Source organism: Lygodium microphyllum, chromosome 11, assembly GCF_053477565.2.
Source record: "Lygodium microphyllum isolate KBCC chromosome 11, Lygodium_microphyllum_v1.1.10, whole genome shotgun sequence".
NCBI classification, from domain to species: Eukaryota; Viridiplantae; Streptophyta; class Polypodiopsida; order Schizaeales; family Lygodiaceae; genus Lygodium; species Lygodium microphyllum.
The window spans coordinates 59,074,888-59,093,116 of NC_141145.1; the positions used below are offsets into that span (position 1 = coordinate 59,074,888).

Sequence of the window (18,229 nt, forward strand, 5' to 3'; positions counted from 1 at the left end):
AGTGAAGGGAGCAAAATGCAATCCTCCGAGCAATGGACTATCGAAGTAATCACTGGAAGGTATCGAGGAAGCGAACCACAATCCTCTGATGTTGTCGGAGATGTGAAAGATGATCACCAGCTATCGAGGGAGCGAACTGCAATCCTCTGATCCTAGGAAATGACCTAGGCAACAAAATGCAAATCCCAAGGTGTCGAAGCTGTCGAGTGCAAGGAGAGAAGCCGAGATGCTGATGCAAGGTGGATAATGATGACACCAAATGATGGAGTATGAGTCGAGCTGCGAAAACACAAGTCCCAGCAACCTCTGTGACAGACGAGAGACATCATGTGATGAAGGAGGTGGCTCACTACAAAAACGCCAAGTCCTAGCAGCATCCCTTGTGACAGACGAGTGACGAAATCACTAACGCTCAGTGATGGAGACTGTCGCCAAAGGCTAGGAAGCTGATGCCAAGTTAGAGATGATGATGCCAAGCAAGGAGAAGATCTCCACACTAAAAAACGTAGGTGAAGGTGGAGCATAATGGAAAAGGGTGCTAACACCAAGCAAATGATGGTGACGCCAAGTGAAAAATGCTCTAAACGTAAAGCCTAATGTTGGAGCAGAGTGCCTCAAGCAAAAGAGGAAGGGTGAACGCAGCCATGAGCCACAAATTGCTATGTCCTCTTGAAGGGGTGTGAGGGCAGTGGAAGGGGCTAGTAAGAGAAGGGAGGTGGTGGTGGTGGTGACTAGAGAAGGTAGTCAAGAATGACTGAAGAGAGTGAAATTTTAATGAAGTGATTGCTTATCTATAGGCATAAGCTGTTTAGGATGGCACACCACTATGTAGGCGCCCACTGAAAAAGTGGCCAAAATGTGGACACAATCCCTTTTTGGGACTATCAATTCGAATGCCAAAAGAGGAGCACCCAATGGTCTATCTATCTGCCTATGGAGACATCATAGCACCGAAGTATCAACCTGTAAAAGGGAGGGTAGGTGGGAGAGCAAGAGAAGGGTATCTATGTCTCCTAATGATGCAACGGAAATGAAGGGGAACCCACAATTTGTCTTGCCTTGCTCTGATAAACAGGGTCTTTAACTCTCTAAGCTCTTGCGCTCCAATATCATGTCAAAAATAGCAGGTATGCTCTAATACCATGTCAAAATAAGTGACAATATAGAGAGATAGTAGGGTTTGCACGTAGTAACATAAAGTGTGTACAGCAAACACTAAGAGAGAAGAGAAACACAGAAACACAAGAAGAACATGGTGATGATGCACTAAAATATGCTATGAGAAGATAAGCTGATACAGCCGATAATTGCATTGTTCTATTTGAATCAAGTGGCAGCACCTATGGGAAATCTCAATAATAAAAGGAGTGAAACGCAGTCCTCCAAGCGGTGGGCTATCGATGTAATCACTCGAATGTGTGGAGGGAGCGAACCAAAGTCCTCTGATGCTATAGGAGATGTGGAAGATGATCACCAACTGTATCATGGGGGTGAACCGCAGTCCTTTAATGTTGAGAAATGACCTGGGCAACAAAACACAAATCCCAGAGTATCAAAGCTGTCAAACGTAGGAAGAGAAGCCCAGATGTTGATGCCAGGTAGATAATGATGACGCCAGATGATGGAGAATGAGCCGGGTTGCAAAAACACAAGTCCCAGCAACCTCTTTGGCAGATGAGTGACACCAGGTAATGGAGGAAGAGCCTGAGTGCAAAAACACAAGGCCCGACATCCCCTATGATAGACGAGTTATGAAATCACTGATGCTCAATGATGGAGACTGTCGCTAAAGGGTAGGATGTTGACATCAAGCTAGAGATAATGACGCTGGGCAAGGAGGAGATCTCCACACTAAGAACGCAAGACAAGGTGGAACCTAATGGAAAAGGGTGTTGACGCCATGATGGTGACACAAGGTGAAAGATGCTCCAAACACAAAGCATGATGCTAGAACACGGTGCCTAAAGCAAAAGAGGAAGGGTGAAGGCAACCATGAGCCACAAATCGCAATCTCCTCCCTAAAGGGGTGTGAGGGTAGTGGAAGGGGTTGGTAAGAGAAGGGAGGTGGTGGTGGTAACTGAAGAAGATGGTCAAGAATGACTGAAGAGAATGGAAAACGGATGAAGTGATTGACTATTTAAAGGCATACATTGTCTAAGGTGGCGCACCACTATGTGGGCGCCCACTGAAAAAGTGGCCAAAATGTGGACACTTCCCTTTTTGGGATTGTCAGTGCGAATGCTGAAAGAGGAGCACCCAGTGGTATGTCCATCTACTTGTGGAGAAGTCATAGCACCGAAGTGTTAACTTGTAAAAGGGAGAGTGGGTGGGAGAGGAAGAGAAGGGTATCTCTGTCTCCTAGTCATGTAGCGAAAATGAAGGGGAAAATCAATAGATGATGCCAAACCCACAACCTATCTTTGCCTTCTCTAATGAACAGGGTCTTTAACTCTCTGAGCTCTTGCGCTCTGATACCATGTCAAAATAAGTGAATGCAGAGAGACAATAGGGTTTGCAAGCAGTAACATAGAGTGTGTACGACAAATACTGAGAGAGAAGTGAAACGCAAAAACACAAGAAGAACACGAAGATGATGCACTGAATCATGCTATGAGAAGAAAAGTTTATACAATGGAGTTGAAGCTCAAAAGTTAATTGCATTGTCTTGTCTGAATCAAGCGGCAATACCTGTGGGAAATCTACACAATGAAGGGAGCAAAACACAATGCTTTGAGCGGTGGCTATCGAAGTAATCACTGGAGGGTGATAGACAGTTGTCCAACGAGTGAACCGCAATCATTTGATGATGTTAAACATGTGGAAGATGATCACCATCTATCGAGGGAGCAAACTGTAGTCCTCTAATGATGGGAATGACCTAGGCAACTAAACACAAATCCCAGAGTGTCGAAGCTGTCAAATGCAAGGAGTGCATCCCAGATGTGAATGCCAGGGATCATGGAGAATGAGCCAGGCTACAAAAACACAAGTCCCTACAGCCTCTATGACAAATGAGTGACGCCATGTGATGGAGGAGCCAAGCTACAAAAACGTAGGTCCCTGGAGCAGCCACTGTGATAGACAAATGATGAAATCAGAGGCGCTCGGTGTTGGAGATTGTCGCCAAAGGCTAGGATGTTTATGTCAAGTTGGACTAAGCAAGAAGAACATCTCCACAATAAAAGACGCGGCTAAAGGTGGAACCTAATGGAAAAGGATGCTGATGCCAAGCAAATGATGGTGGTGCCAGGTAAACGATGCTCCAAAAGCAAAGCCTAATGCTTGAATAGGGTGCTTGAAGCAAAAGAGAAAGGGTGAAGGTAGCCATGAGCCACAAATCACAATGTCCTAAAGGGGTGTAAGAGCAGTGGAAGGGACTGGTAAGAGAAGGGAAGTGGTGGTGGTGGTGGTAGTGGTGACCGGAGAAGATGGTCAAGAATGATTGAAGAGAGTGAAAAATGAATGAATTGACTACCTATTTAAGGGCATAAGATGTCTAGGGTGGCGTAACATTGTTTGGGTGCCCACTAAAAAAGTGGCCAAAATGTGGATACCAACCCTTTTTGGGACTATCAGTGCGAATGCCGAAAGGGAATCACCCAATGGTGTCCATTTGCCTATGAAGAAATCATAGCACCAAAGTGTCAACCTGTAAAAGGGAGGGCGGATGGGAGAGGAAGAGAAGGGTATCTCTCTCTCCTAGTGACGCAGCAAAAATGAAGGGGAAAATCAATAGATGATGCCGAACCCACAATCTATCTTTGCCTTCTCTGATGAACAAGGTCCTTAGCTCTCTAAGTTCTTACACTCTTATACCATGTCAAAAATAACATGTATACTCTGATACCATGTCAAAATAAGTGACATTGCAGACAAACTATAGGGTTTGCGGGTAATAACACAAAGTGTCTATGGCAAACACTAAGAGAGAAGAGAAACGCAAAAACACAAGAACACAGTGATGATGCATTGAATCACCCTATGAGAAGAAAAGTTGATACAACAGAGTCAAAGCTCAAAAGATAACTGCATTGTCCTATTTGAATCGAGTGGCAACATTTGTGGGAAATCTACACAGTGAAGGGAGCCAAAACGCAGCCCTCCAAGCAATGGCTATCGAAGTAATCACTGGAAGGTAAAGGACAGCTATCAAGGGAGCGAACCGCAGTCCTCTAATGTTGTCGGAGACTTGAAAGATGATCACCAGCTATCAAGGGAGCGAACAGTAATCCTCTGATGTTAGGGAATGACCTCGGCAACAAAATGCAAATCCCAGAGTGTCAAAGCTATCAAACACAAGGAGAGCACTCTAGATGATGACGTCAGGTGGATAATGATGACGCTAGATGATTGAGGATGAGCTAGGCCACCAAAACACATCATAGAAGCCTATGTGAGATAGATGAGTGATGCCAAGTGATGGAGAAGAAGCCAGGCTACAAAAACGTAGGTTCCAACAACCCCTCTGATAGATGAGTGATGAGATCACTAAGGCTTGGTGATGGAGATTGTCTCCTAAGGCTAGGATGCTAACGTCAAGTTGGAGATGATCATGCTAGGCAAGGAGATCTCCACATTGAAAAACGTAGGTGAAGGTGGGGCCTAATGAAAAAGGGTGTTGACGCCAAGCAAATAATGGTGACGCTAGGTGAAAGATGCTCTAAACACAAAGCCTAATGTTGGAACATGGCACTTGAAGCAAAAGAGGAAGGGTGAAGACAGCCATGAGCCACGAACCGCAATATCCTCCTGAAGGGGTGTAAGGGCAATGAAATGGGCTGGTGAGAGAAGGGAAGTGGTGGTGTTGACCAAAGAAGATGGTCAAGAATGACTAAAGAGAGTGAAAAATGAATGAAGTGATTGCTATTTATAGGCATAAGTTGTCTAGGTTGGCGCACCACTATGTGAGCGCCCACCAAAAAAGTGGCCAAAATGTGGACACTGGCCCTTTTTAGGGTTGTTAGTGCGAAACCGTAAATGAAGGATGTAAACTAAATAAGTGGTTTCTTAACAATTCGTGACAACTTAGATGAATTGTGTGTTGCCTATACCAAAGGAGAGGGCATCTGGAATAGATTCATATGCATAAGTTATATTGCAACAATTACTTGGTGCATTAGAAAGGACTATTTGAATGATTGGGTATTCTAAGTTATGGTTATATCAACACAAGTTGAACTTTTCAAAATCCACACTAGACATCCCCCAAGGTCAACTACTATAAGCTCTTCACCAAGGAGTTGTTTGTTTGCTCTGGATGTTAAGGCCACCATACGACACAAGAGCTCACTCTGTAGGGATTAGGAGTTAGCTAGGACAGTAGGCACGCAATTCCTTCGGCGTGCTAGGACTAGTGTAACCCCCTGTGAGCTTAGGATGGGTCTCCTGAAAGGCCCTAATACTAGCTAAGGGTAGATTATGATTTTGCCTTCACATAGAATCCTATATATTGACTGAAATTGATGCAATAAGACAACAATTGTACAACTTTGAAATAAAGATTATGATTTCCAAAAATGATTGCTTTCCATTGACTTTGTATTCATGCTAATATTATGTGAACGAACCATATTATAACAAGTTAATTAGAAAGTTGTTTGTATATCTAAAACTAATGTAATAGGTCACACAAGTCTAGACAAGTTTCCTAGTTAAACTTGCACTAATTGGTTAAACTACCATGTGTTAAATAGAGATAGGCTTTCCACCTCTTTGTCTACCATGATGCAAAACTATCCAACCAACCTGTACTAGTCACTTTACATAGGCAATGGCCAATATTTTCACCAATAGGCACACTCCAACTTTGTGTAATCATCCAAGCCACAATTATGTGTCCAAATGAATGTGAAATGGGGTATGGATCATAGTATGGTGAAAGAGCTTCATGGAGAGTCTTAGATAGCTTATGATCCACCACAACTGGGACAAGGGGGGGATCACCGACAATGGGGCAATCCAAATCTTTTGTAGGAGACACGAATCTCCTCTCCTATCCTCAGCTTCTTCCCAATGCACCTCGTTTAGCATGCTCCTCCATTCCTTGACAAGGGCTTGTGCACCTAAGCTTGTGGCAGTAGTATGGGAATTTGGGTGCACAATAGATCCTCCCAGCTTATGTCAAGCCGTGCACCGCCTTTAATACGAGCACTAGCAATCCAGTGCTTCATGCTAAGAGTCCATGGCGATCAAATTACCTTATGTTCAACAATGTAAGACTAGCTAGCCTTGCCTTGTTAGGCAAAAGGAAAGATGCATTCCTCCTTCAGGCTTGCTGGTAGTAAACATGTGCCTATTGAGAAACCCATTCACCTGCAATTTGTGTTTTGTGTTTTGCATTTAGGGTTTCACAGTTGAACAGCCCCAAAAAGGGGCTGGGCGCCCACAGTGGGGCACCACCCTAGACGGTTGGCACCCTTCCTCCAGGCGCCACCCTAGACAATCTCTTGCCTATTTATAGGCTGCCTCTGTCACTCATTCTTCATAGCTAATTCATTCAGTCCATCATCTCTTCTCTCCAGCCTCTCCACTACCTTCACACCCATTTAAGAGGACATTGTGGTTCATGGTTCGTGGCTGTCTTCATCATCTTCCTTGTGCTACGATACCCTTGTTCCCTTATATCACATTCACTCCATGATTCAAAACTTCATCATTCCATTCATCAGAGTTTCTTCTCTCTTCTCTTCTCTTCTCAGTGTTTGCCAAGCTCACTCTATGTTCCTCGCCACAAACCCTACTATCTCACTGGTACGTCGTCTTTTGACATGGTATCACAGCTCGATCTGCTCAAACAATGGCAAAGATCGCGGGTTCGGCATCCACTTCTCTTTTTTCTTCCACTCCATCAACACCTTACCTAGCGGCTGCTCTCCCCTACACCTATTGTTTTTTGCCTGTGTTTCAGCCTACTGATAGCAAGCGGCTCCTCCTTGTTGTTGGCGGATATTCTCTACAACCCGGTAGCTCTTTCTTATTTGCTGAACCTTGTGTTTCTAGCTAGCAACTCCTCCTCAATCGATAGCTCCTCACTTCAGTTGGCAGCTCCACCATACTCTTGTACCCTACGTTTTTCTGCTGGCAGTTCTACCTGGTCCGTTGGACTGCTGCCAGTACTTCCTGACTACTGATGGCATTCCAACACGTACTTCTATTGCCAGAAGTTGTGTTTGTAGCCGTTGGCAGCTCTTCCAAGTCAGTCGATGGCTACTCCTAGTTGTTGGATGCAACCTCTTACTACTGGTAGCATCCTCCTTCCACCGGCAGTTCACTTCCAACCCTTCCACTACCCTCCCACCCCTTGAGGCGAACAATGCAGTTCATGGTTCGCGGCTGACCTCTTCCTTCTTCAGCAAGGCACATTGGTACCCATGGCTTCTCTACCAGCAGATGACCAGTCTACTAGGTGCTCCTATTGTGGCATCACCAAACACACAACCGATGCTTGCCGATTTCAACCTTTATTCCCCACCCCCCCCGGAGTATATGCCTCTCCCACTCAACACTACCTGTGCCACCTCTCCTTTCTGGGCCACAAAGATCATTTTGCATCAACTATCAGAGTAATATGCTCAAGGCAATCAAACGCATCTGATGTGCACTAAGTCCTTTCGAGCACATGGAGGATCGATTAGCGCTATGACCTCCTGGAGATCATCGCAATGCCAACTGCGGTCTTCTCCCACCTATTTTCAGGTACAATGGCTACCACGGCCCACAGTTCTACAATCCACTCCATCGAGAGACAGTGATTGTTTGATACCGTCTCCTCATCAATCCGCTCCTTCAAGAGACAATGGCTGCTCGACTCCTTCCTCTTCTTGGCTTCCCAGTCCGCTCCATTGAGAAGCAGCAATTGTTGCCCACTCATTGCTTAGCTAGAGCTCCACCCTTCTCCACCCTCGCTTACTCAGGTTCAAGAGGCTACCTCTGGAAGTTCTTCACCACCCCAGATACCTTATTCGGCACAACCGGCGGCACTTCCTTTGTCGTCCTCAGACATCTCAGAGTCTATGATCTATGTGTTAGAGATCAGTCGCCTAGTCAGACTGCACAGTCCACAATCCAGTCGGACTGTGCAGTCGAACTGCCACGTGGCAGTCCGACCTGCTTCCGTACAATCAGCTGCATTTAAATGCAGCCGACATGCAATTATCTGGCACCTAGATTTTGGCTATTTATAGTCGTGATTTCTAGGAGTCTCCTACACTCTTCTACTCGCATATTACAGGCTGGAGACTCGCGCAGATTCCGTCTCTGTTAGACAGGAGATTGTGCAAACTGCAACGGACTTCGAGGTGAACAGCAGGTTGCATCATCGAGATGGAGACACGCAGTCCAGCGCACTGCGCCCGTGTACATATCTGCATATCTTTGTATACAGCACACTTTATACAGCAGATCTTCATCTTCCACTGTCTCTTTCTCTCTCCTCTCTCTCTCCGTTCTCTCTCTTTCACTCTTACGCTTCCGCACCGCTGCACTCTTGACACTAGAGTTTTTGGATTCCCTATCTACCTCAAGGGGGGGATTCAAAGGGGGATGATCTTTCTTTGCCCTCCGAGGGGGCATCTACATCTACTGCGACTTCAGAGGGGGCTCCTCTTCCTCCTGCTTCAAAGGGGGTCCCCACCCACCGCTCAATCTTTCGCACACCCTGGCATAAGCCTTTTACCTTCTTCTTCTACTCTTGGATGGGGTGGCTTCCTTCCAACGGTCATCTCACCTATTGATACCCAGGATCTCGAGGATCTACCTAGATCGAGGCCTTGGAGGTTCAACCACGTCTTGGTGACGAGGCCTTCGTATTCCTTCCCGCATGGATGCACAAAGCTAGTGGCTTTTCTCCCGAGGTTGAGTTTCGAGTTTTCCAATTCACTCTGTCCACTGTTCTTTACTGCAAGTGAACTTTCAAGTGGAAATCTTGGATCTTAGGGATCCTCTACATCTTCTTCCTCCTCTTCTTCTTGCCTTGGTCAATTTTGCACAGCAAGGGATTGGCTTTGAGGCAAAGAGCAAGGGTGACATTGTTTAACCAATCTCCATAGCTCAAAGGGTGTAGAAACAGCGCTAACACACACTAAAGCATTTATGAACAGAGTAGCCACCATTTTAACAAAGGTAGAACCAAAACCCATTGCCTCGAGGACAGCCAAGATGAAGGACCAACTTGCCCGATCATATGCTTTATTGAAATCCATGTTGAGAAGCATAAATTCAGCTTCAGAATTAAGAACAAGATCCATTGAAAAGACAAGATTTAAAATGGCATCTTATATTGTCCTTCCATAGACAAAGCCATACTGCCTAGGATGAATTATCTTGGAGAGAGAGAATTTAATTCTTAATGCAAGCAGCTTCGCAAAAATCTTGTAAGCAAAATTCACCATAGTTAAGAGCCTCCAGTGGCTAGGTTTTCCTCCTTTCCAGCATCTTGGGTATTAGTTTGATAAGGCCCAGATTAAATTCAGCAATGATGGCAAGATTTTCTAATATAGTTAATTAAGTCAACCAAGTCTTGGCTCCACACATCCCACAGCTCGTGAAATCCGTCCACCATCCTCCCCCTTCTCAACTTGTCATCCAATAGGTACCGATAGTTATTTTTATTCATTTATCCCACCAATAAGTATTGTCCAACTGTAGATAGATCAAGGTTTTATGTGGCAAACATACAAATCATAGCTAAAATGCATTCATTAAATTCCATTTGTACCCATCCCATCAACCATTCATTGTTTTCAATGGGAGCAACATTACATTTTAGGGTAGTGTCACACCTAGAGTCTTGACTAGACTTTCAAAGTAAAAGTAGCCATACTTTTAGTAAGGAGTCAAAGGACATGCCACATGATGTTCAGTTTACTTGCAAGACTCCCAAAAAGACTAGTCCACCGAGCTGTGTGTGGTATGACCCTTAGCACACCAAAAGCTAACTAAAAGCATCTATTGAATGCAGCTAAACGTTAACTAAGCACATCCGCAGCTAACTAAGTACAAGCAACTAATTTAGGTTTTACTACAGAAATAAGCATCTGCCACAAGTTAACTAAGCACACCCAAAAGTAACTAGAAAGCCCCTAGTTTGGATTTTCTCAAGAGAGAGAAGAATCTGTTTAATGCAGCCAAAATTTAAGCGAGCACAGTACCTTATTGAGGTTTTCCAAAAGTTAATCAAGCACCTCATTGGGTTTTTACCAGAGAAAGAAGTGTCTGTTCTGCAGCCAAAACTTAATTAAGCACACCAAAAGCTAACTAGAGAAGGTAACTGGGTCTTACATGAGAGAAAAGCATTTGTTTAGTGTACCCAAAGTTAATTAACCATACAAAATGCTAAATAAAAAGCACCTAATTGAGGTTTTATCACAGAGAGAAGCATCTTTCAGTGCAGCCAAAAACTGAATAAGCACACAAAATGATATCTGACAAGCACCTAATTGAATATTAGAGAGAAGCATATGTTCAGTGCAGCCAAAAATTGAACAAGCACAACAGAAGCCAAGTAGAAAGCACCCTAAAAGAGGTCTTACCAGACAGAGAAGCATCTGCAGTGCTCCATGTATTAAGAGAGCGCGTCTGCCGACCTTGTCAACTAGCAGAGCTGCCAGAATGGCAGACAAAAGAGCTGCTGCTCCCAGGATGGCTGCAGAATACAGGGATGAACTGGAGCCCAATCCCAGCGTTTGGAAGAGGACAGGCGCATAGAAGGTGACAATGTTGATCCCTGTGAACTGCATAAACCAAGGAATAGCAACTGCCATCACCAGCTGAGGCCTGTATTCCCTCTTCATCATGCACCTCCATGGGTTCTCCACTGCCTTGGATGCTTGGCTTGCCTGTAACAAGTCCTCATACTCAGCCTGTACATTGACTGTCCCTCTCATCTTCTGTAGCACATGCAGTCCTGTCTCAATGTGGCCCCTTTCAATGAGGCTGCTAGGTGTGTCAGGCAAGAATGTGGAGCCCAATGTGATTAAGATGGAGGGGAATATAGAGCACCCTAGGGAGATTCTCCATCCCCATTTCTTAATCTTTGCAGTTTCATAGTTGATGAGGAAGGCTAGTAATACACCTGTGGAGAGAGCTATCTGGGACATGCCATTGAGCCCACCTCTCATGCTTGGAGGGGCCATCTCACAGAGATATATGGGCACAGTCTACAGGGAAAAAAGCATGTTGTTTAATAATGACATAGGTGTCAGCTCAAGTTAAGTGCAGAGGTGAAAGATAAGTCTTACATATATTATAGGAATTTGGTGATAGCACTACATGTCACACGAAAAGAACATAAGAAGTCTTCGACATTTTCCATGTAGGAACAGGTGCTCTTTTCCCTTGTCTTTCCCTAACATAGTCGTCAAAATCATGAGCTGCTGCTAGGGAGGCACCGCATACCTAGCTAGGTACGGAGAGGAGGCTGGGGGGCCGGGGCGCCCCCCACCCGAACCACACCTAGCAAGGTATATGGTCCCTCCCACACAGAAGCTCAACATGTTGTCACAACTCACAATGTGGGAATAACAGTGGGAATTTGTCTAAATTTTCTTGTGGAAGCTTTAGACATTTTCCTGCATACAGATCTCCGCTTCTCAAAACTTTGGAGAACTCCAACGTCATCATATTCTTCTTCAAGGGAGCTAGCACGTACCTAGCTGTTGCAGTGCGGAGACAGTGATAGCTGGTGCACCCCTAGCCTGTTGAAGTAGGGGATAAGGATCGACCGCAGGCACAGGGCGCAATGCAATCCCCTTCCCCCACTAGTGCAACAGGCTAGGTATGGGGTGGCTCTTTTGCAAAAGTTCATGATGTTGACAGTTACTGCATGTGTAATTAATTTCTTGTGTTATATGGGCATACTTGACCACGCACATGAGTAGCCTTTAGTGAATACACTCAACATCCTTAGGCTTACTCCATACATGTTAATCTGCAAGCCTCTAATAAGAATATGTTAACAAGCCTCTAGTGAGAAAACTCTGACATGCTGGGGCTTATTCCATGTATGGGTTAACTGTATGTGAAAACCATTGAGCAAACTGTAAAGTTATATTGAGGAGACCTAGTAGAAGACAAGGAGTACCTGGATGGTGAATCCAAGTCCAATCCCAAGTACAATACGCCCCAAAAGCAACATGGCAAAGTCTTGAGCAGCCCCATTGATCACTGACCCAACAATGAAGCAGATTCCTCCTGCCATGATGCAAGCTCGCCTCCCATGTTTCTTCATGAAGACTGATGCGCCCATAGCTGCAATCAGTCCTGCCAAATAAAGGGAGGATGTGAATGCAGTGAGAACCTGGCTGTCAAACTTGCAGTAGTTGTCAGTTTTTGCTGAATGCCTTTGCTCATAAACCTTGGGGAAAAATTTCAATAGGAAGTCATCCATGCTTGTAACGCCCCCTGCATAGCAAAACATTCCAAAAAGATCATCAGCTTCTCTCAATACAGAGAACCACAAGGTCTGTGTATCTGACCCATGAGACAATGTAGCAGGCTGAAAATTAAACAGGTCTGTGTAACTGAAAATTGAACATGGAGATAAAACTGTCTTGCAAGCATAGCACATATGCAATGTGAATTGAGCTCAACTAATCCCATTCGGGCGTCCAATTGAATTGCTGTGTGAAAAGTTGGCATCATCACAAGGAATGTAGTAGAGCAACAATCTCAGAGAGGGGGGATTTTTGCTCCTACCGGATATACCGAGGTCATAGCCAAAGATAAGCTGCCCGGTAGCAGCCGTGATGCAAGCAAGCGCCACGTACCAAGTTGTGCCTTTCGCATACCCATACCCTGCTTCACTAACCATATCCTGCACCGAAGAAAAACACACACCAACACTGTCTTTCTCTCTCAAACTTCTCTTAAAATCTCACACACACACACACACTCTCTCTCTCTCTCTCAAACTTCTCTCTTAAACCAGCCCCCTTCCCCTATACACACACACACACACGTCACAAACACCTTTGGAGGATATACAAACACCTTTGAAGTATACTTTTGGAGCATACTGGGATTCTTCCTATTGTGTTGGAACTCAAAACTATTCTCTTAAGACTACACGGTCTATATCTCTCTCGATTGATATATTAGCACATTTGAAGGATGCTTTTGTATATCTTACTATAGTTGTTTACAATTTTCTTCTAGACAATTTTTTCCTTATGAATATAAAATAAGGGTCTCAAACATATTTCCAAAATATAAGGTTTTTTTGTGTCTAAAATTGTTATCAATATCTACTTATGTTAAAGTAACTAGTTTGTTAGCTTAAAAGAGAAAATGTCAATGCCCATCTTACAGCATCTCCTTTCACACACATTATAAAAGTTGGTTATGGAAAAGGAGGTTGGTTTAGCGAATCAAACTAACTAACTAACTCTAGTAGTTGTAATCGACTAACCTATTAAAGCAAGCATGGCTTGATGGAAAAGGCAGATTGTAAGACCAAAACTAAAGCTCTATTTGATTATGTATCTTTCTCCAAGTAATTGACTTCTTCTCTTTCGAACTCTACAGCTATGTGTTATTGAAATCTAGTCTTGTAGGAATTTTACACTACATATAGTTAGGCTAATGCCACAAGGAACTATGGGCGGGGGAGGGGGGGGGGGGGGGGGGTGTTAAACCAAGTCCTAACCATTGAGCTACCATTTAAGGGACCTTCCACTCTCTTGCTCCATTTCCCTTGTAAGTACATAAAGTATGCTATATGTGGAAGCATGCCCAACTATTATACAAATATCATAGAGGTCATCATAAGGCCCGCCCTCATGCACGCACATTTCTATTAACTTTATCATCACCTTTCTTGTGAAAATGCCAATCCTTTAAAATGAGACCACTCTTTTGATTTGAACAATTGAAGACTATTTACAGACATGAAAGGGATACAATGATGTACCATCTTTCAAATGTTACTTACTACCATGCAAGTTAGGAAAAGCAAATCCATTTGCACATGATGCTCTATGACTTGTTACCATGCATTAATTTCCTCCCTGCTATGTCAATTCACAATTTAGTCACCAATTCCATGCAAGGTTGAAGTGACCCTTCCATTTCTTCTCATACTTTGGACCACAACATTGACAAAATTTGTAGCTTTTCCTACATGGAAAAGCCATAATGATTTCAAATTGGTGTATTTCATTGTCGTTTCACAAAATACTGCAAGTTTGGCTCTCACCATTTCATTTCCGAGTCAAATGTAGTTCTCACTAACAACCACAATATACTTGTATACATAAATATACAGAGTCATAGGGTATATACTACATACACTCTTGCACACAATATCCATGCCTACCTTTGAAGTAGAGTCCCATGAGTATTTCTATGTACTTAAATATGTTTTAATAAGCAATCCATATCGTCTATCTATATTAACATGAACTTTCGGTGGGGGTACACACACATCAAGTGCCCCCCCCCCCCCCCCCCTTGAAAAAAGGTGAGGGGCTCACTGTGCAAAATGTGATGACCCCACATCCCCACCTGCGCAACCAAGATTACTGACCCACCCATGCACTTTTGTCCACCTAACAAAGGGGGGGGGGGAGAGAGAGAGAGAGAGAGAGAGAGAGAGAGGCTAACTGAGACTGAGACTGAAAGATAGATAAATAGATAATAAGAGAGAATCTATAATAATATTAAAAATACTTAATAATTAATCATTTAAATGTAGATAATTAATAATATTAATATCAATAATAATTAACATATATTTATATATTAAGAAAAATAATATATTAATAATATTAACATTCTACATTATTATATTAATATAATTAATAAATCACTATAATTTACAATTGTAATGTATATAATAATATTAATAATACTTATATGATTAATAATTCTAACAAATACAATTATATAAATAATAATTAATATTATCAATGTATATAATTAAAGATTTTAATATAATTCAAAATATTCAATAATGATCAATATTATCAACATATATGACCAAACATTTTAACCTAGATAATAATATCAATAAGAATTAAGAATATCAACCTATATAATTAAATATTATAATGTATATGTTATATGAATATGTATATATGATTACGTACGGGTGTGTGTGTGTGTGTGTGTGTGTGTGTGTGTGTGAGATTAGACATAGTATATATAATTGATAATATATATAATATATTGATGTTATAATACGATATGTGTGTGTGTAATGCAATTATATGATTAGATGATTAGACATAGTATATATAATTGATAATATATATAATATATTGATGTTATAATACAATGTGTGTGTGTGTGTGTGTGTGTGTGTGTGTGTGTGTGTGTGTGTGTGTGTGTGTGTGTGTGTGTGTGTGTGTGTGTGTGTGTGTGTGTGTGTGTGTGTGTGTGTGTGTGTGTGTGTGTGTGTGTGTGTGTGTGTGTGTGTGTGTGTGTGTGTGTGTGTGTGTGTGTGTGTGTGTGTGTGTGTGTGTGTGTGTGTGTGTGTGTGTGTGTGTGTGTGTGTGTGTGTGTGTGTGTGTGTGTGTGTGTGTGTGTGTAGAGAGAGAGAGAGAGTAGGGGTATCATATTTCTAATGAAGTCTATATGCTTGGGTATGGGTTGTAGACCTTAACTTTTCACTCTAAGAGCATGGCATGCTTTCTTCTTAACTCAAGCTCCATTTATACTCCATTCGGTATGTAGGGTCCCTACATCAATGTTGCTAGATCATTTTTTACCTTTATTAATAGAAGCTCCTCATATTGAATTTCAAGGTTTAATCTTATTTTGGTGAGTCAACCTAATCAATGGATAAAGCATACACACATATGTGCACACACACAAAAGCAGCATGCTATGACCATGTTTAAAACTTTCACTTTAGTTTGAGACTTAGAGAGATAGAATATAATAAAAGCTTTATTAAATATGATAAGAGCTTACATTGACTTTATATAATGTCTACCATGCACTATAGGTGTGCAAGTGTTTAAACTTTTCTATGCTCTCTCTCTCTCTAACCCCACCAAATAAACTCCCCACCAAAAAGACCAATCCCTAAATCTTGATGCCCTCTTCCCATGTGCCTCTAAAATGCTAGACCCCCTAACTTGACCCCCCACATCTGTAAGGGTATGGGCTTTGTAGCTATACCATGGCGTTGGAGCCAGAAACACCTACATAGGTAGTAGTAGAGTGACTCTGAGCTTTGCTTGGTTTCCACTCTATGTGTGATTCCCTATACCCAATGGTGAACCCTCATATATGCAACACCACGAGGGTGTAGTCCTGATATGTGCCTCAATGTTGCATCTTTTGATAACATGAATACAAAGATTCCTTATTGATATATCTTGTGCGCCTTTCCGTTGTGCCTTTTTGTGCCTCATGATAGGTTATGACTTGAAGTCTCGATTTCCACTATATGTGTGATTCCCTATACCTAGTGGTGGTGAACCCTCATACGTGCGGTGTCACAAGGGTGTAGTCCTGGGATGTGCCTCAATGTTGTATCTTTCGATATCATGAATACAAAGATTCCTTGTTGATATAACTTGTGTGCCATTCCGTTGTGCCTTTTTGTGCTTCATGACAGGTTATGACTTATTAAAATTCCATGAAGGTCCGTAACAACATCAACCCTAACCGCCTATCAAATACTTAATGCTCCCCACTCCCCTCCCCCCTCCAAAAAAAGAAAGTTAAAACCCCCACCTAGCCCCCCGCTTGAAACCTAATCACCTCCCAAAAACTTAATGCTCCCTCCCCCCTTCCACATTGAAACCTTGAGTCCTCAGACTCCCCCACCACAAAACCCTAAAGCCCTATTCTCAAAAAATCCTAAAAGCCATGCATTATCAAGAGCTTCATGCCTACCAACAACTTGGATTTGTATCATTACATCTATGGAGAGGGTATACTATTCAACGAGTCATAATATTCAATGGCGGGTAGTAACCATTAGATTAGGTTAGTGTAATTAATCATAAAGGGGTTGATCTATTAAGTAATTGTCACAAGGAATAACCTACCATCAAACTTCGCCTAGACATCCACATTGTAAATGTTTCTTTGCCCAAAACACTTTAGAAGTGGGCTAATCTTATGGTGACTACAAACCTACCTCTAAATACAAAGAGAAGAATTAAAGGATAGATCTTTCACCCCTATCCAACTACCAATTGCTACCAAAGGGATTGAGTCCTTTATAACATTTGGCAAGACAAACTATGTGCATGCACCTTTGCCATCTCCATGTGCTACAACAATACAAGTAAATATTTATGGTACCAATTAAGGTGTAAATGTGAGCATCATGAGAATACAAATAAATCTTCATCTCACACAAAAGCTTTGGGTTTTGTCATGATTGGCTTTTTTGTGACTCATGCATCAATGCACCCCCTTGCCATGTAAAACATGCCTTTTAATCTCAATGTGAAGCACCAAAGAATACCTATGCTTTGAGATTGTTGATGTGAAGCACTGTAAGAATACCAACATGAAGTGTGGAGCACCTATAGGCATTCCATGCCTAGTCTCCTCTCGATGCTTTGCGTCGAGAGACTGGTGCTTGAAGCACTAGTATTGTTCTCTTGGTGATTGCACTAAAGCTCAAAGCACTTCTCTATAAATGTAGCAACATATTTAAATATTTTTAAATATGATTTTAGGGTGCATTTAAATTGAAACTAAGAATGTTGTTCCAAATTCTTATTTGTATACAAAGAGCCTAGATCATTCTAATGCTTCACCCCAATATTCTACTACACGATGCGCCAATGTTCTCTTGATGATTTGCATTGAAGCTCAAAGAACTTCTCTATAAATGTTGCAACATATTTAAAAATATTTTTAGCATGATTCTAGGGTGCATCTAAAATTAGAGTGCATTTCACATAATACACCACATTGCACCTGCCAAAGCATTGGAACGCATACATGTTTCACACATAGGTATCACATTCTGTGTTTGTAGCCCATGTGCACGAAGGTGCATTCCATGTGCTATGTTTATGATTCTTGAGCCTTTGCAAGTGCAACACATTAGGCATATAGGCTATCCATACCTCAATGGATGCTTATTGTGAAGTGCTCCATAAGTACTCTCTATTCATTGTGTCAGGCACAATATAAGCATGCTCAAACATCTTCATGGTGCCCCATCCTTCCAAGCCTTGAAGGCTAATACTTGATGTTCCAAAGTTTGAGAACTATGCCTTGTTGTCCAATCATAGTACATTCAAAATTGATCCATTCCTAC

At 42.4% G+C, this 18,229-nt stretch overlaps 1 protein-coding gene across 9 annotated transcripts in view; it reads right to left on the reverse strand.

The window, feature by feature from the left end:
- The window catches only part of LOC148028859 (sugar transport protein 7-like), a 34,427-nt gene extending 21,410 nt beyond the window's left edge, over window positions 1–13,017 (reverse strand). Inside the window, exons 1-4 of one of the 9 annotated variants that reach the window (XM_087687624.1) lie at window positions 12,694–12,783; window positions 12,353–12,399; window positions 12,080–12,258; window positions 10,530–11,156 (exon numbers count right to left, since the gene is read on the reverse strand). In XM_087687624.1, coding sequence (XP_087543750.1) covers window positions 10,530–11,156; window positions 12,080–12,244 — 792 coding nt within the window. In that variant the 5' untranslated portion in view covers window positions 12,245–12,258; window positions 12,353–12,399; window positions 12,694–12,783. Of the gene's footprint in view, window positions 1–9,230; window positions 9,640–10,148; window positions 10,218–10,529; window positions 11,157–11,237; window positions 12,026–12,079; window positions 12,400–12,693 lie in introns of those variants that run through there. The other 8 variants (XM_087687625.1, XM_087687628.1, XM_087687626.1 and 5 more) reach the window with 8 other exon arrangements.
- Between the last annotated feature and the right edge of the window lie 5,212 nt (window positions 13,018–18,229).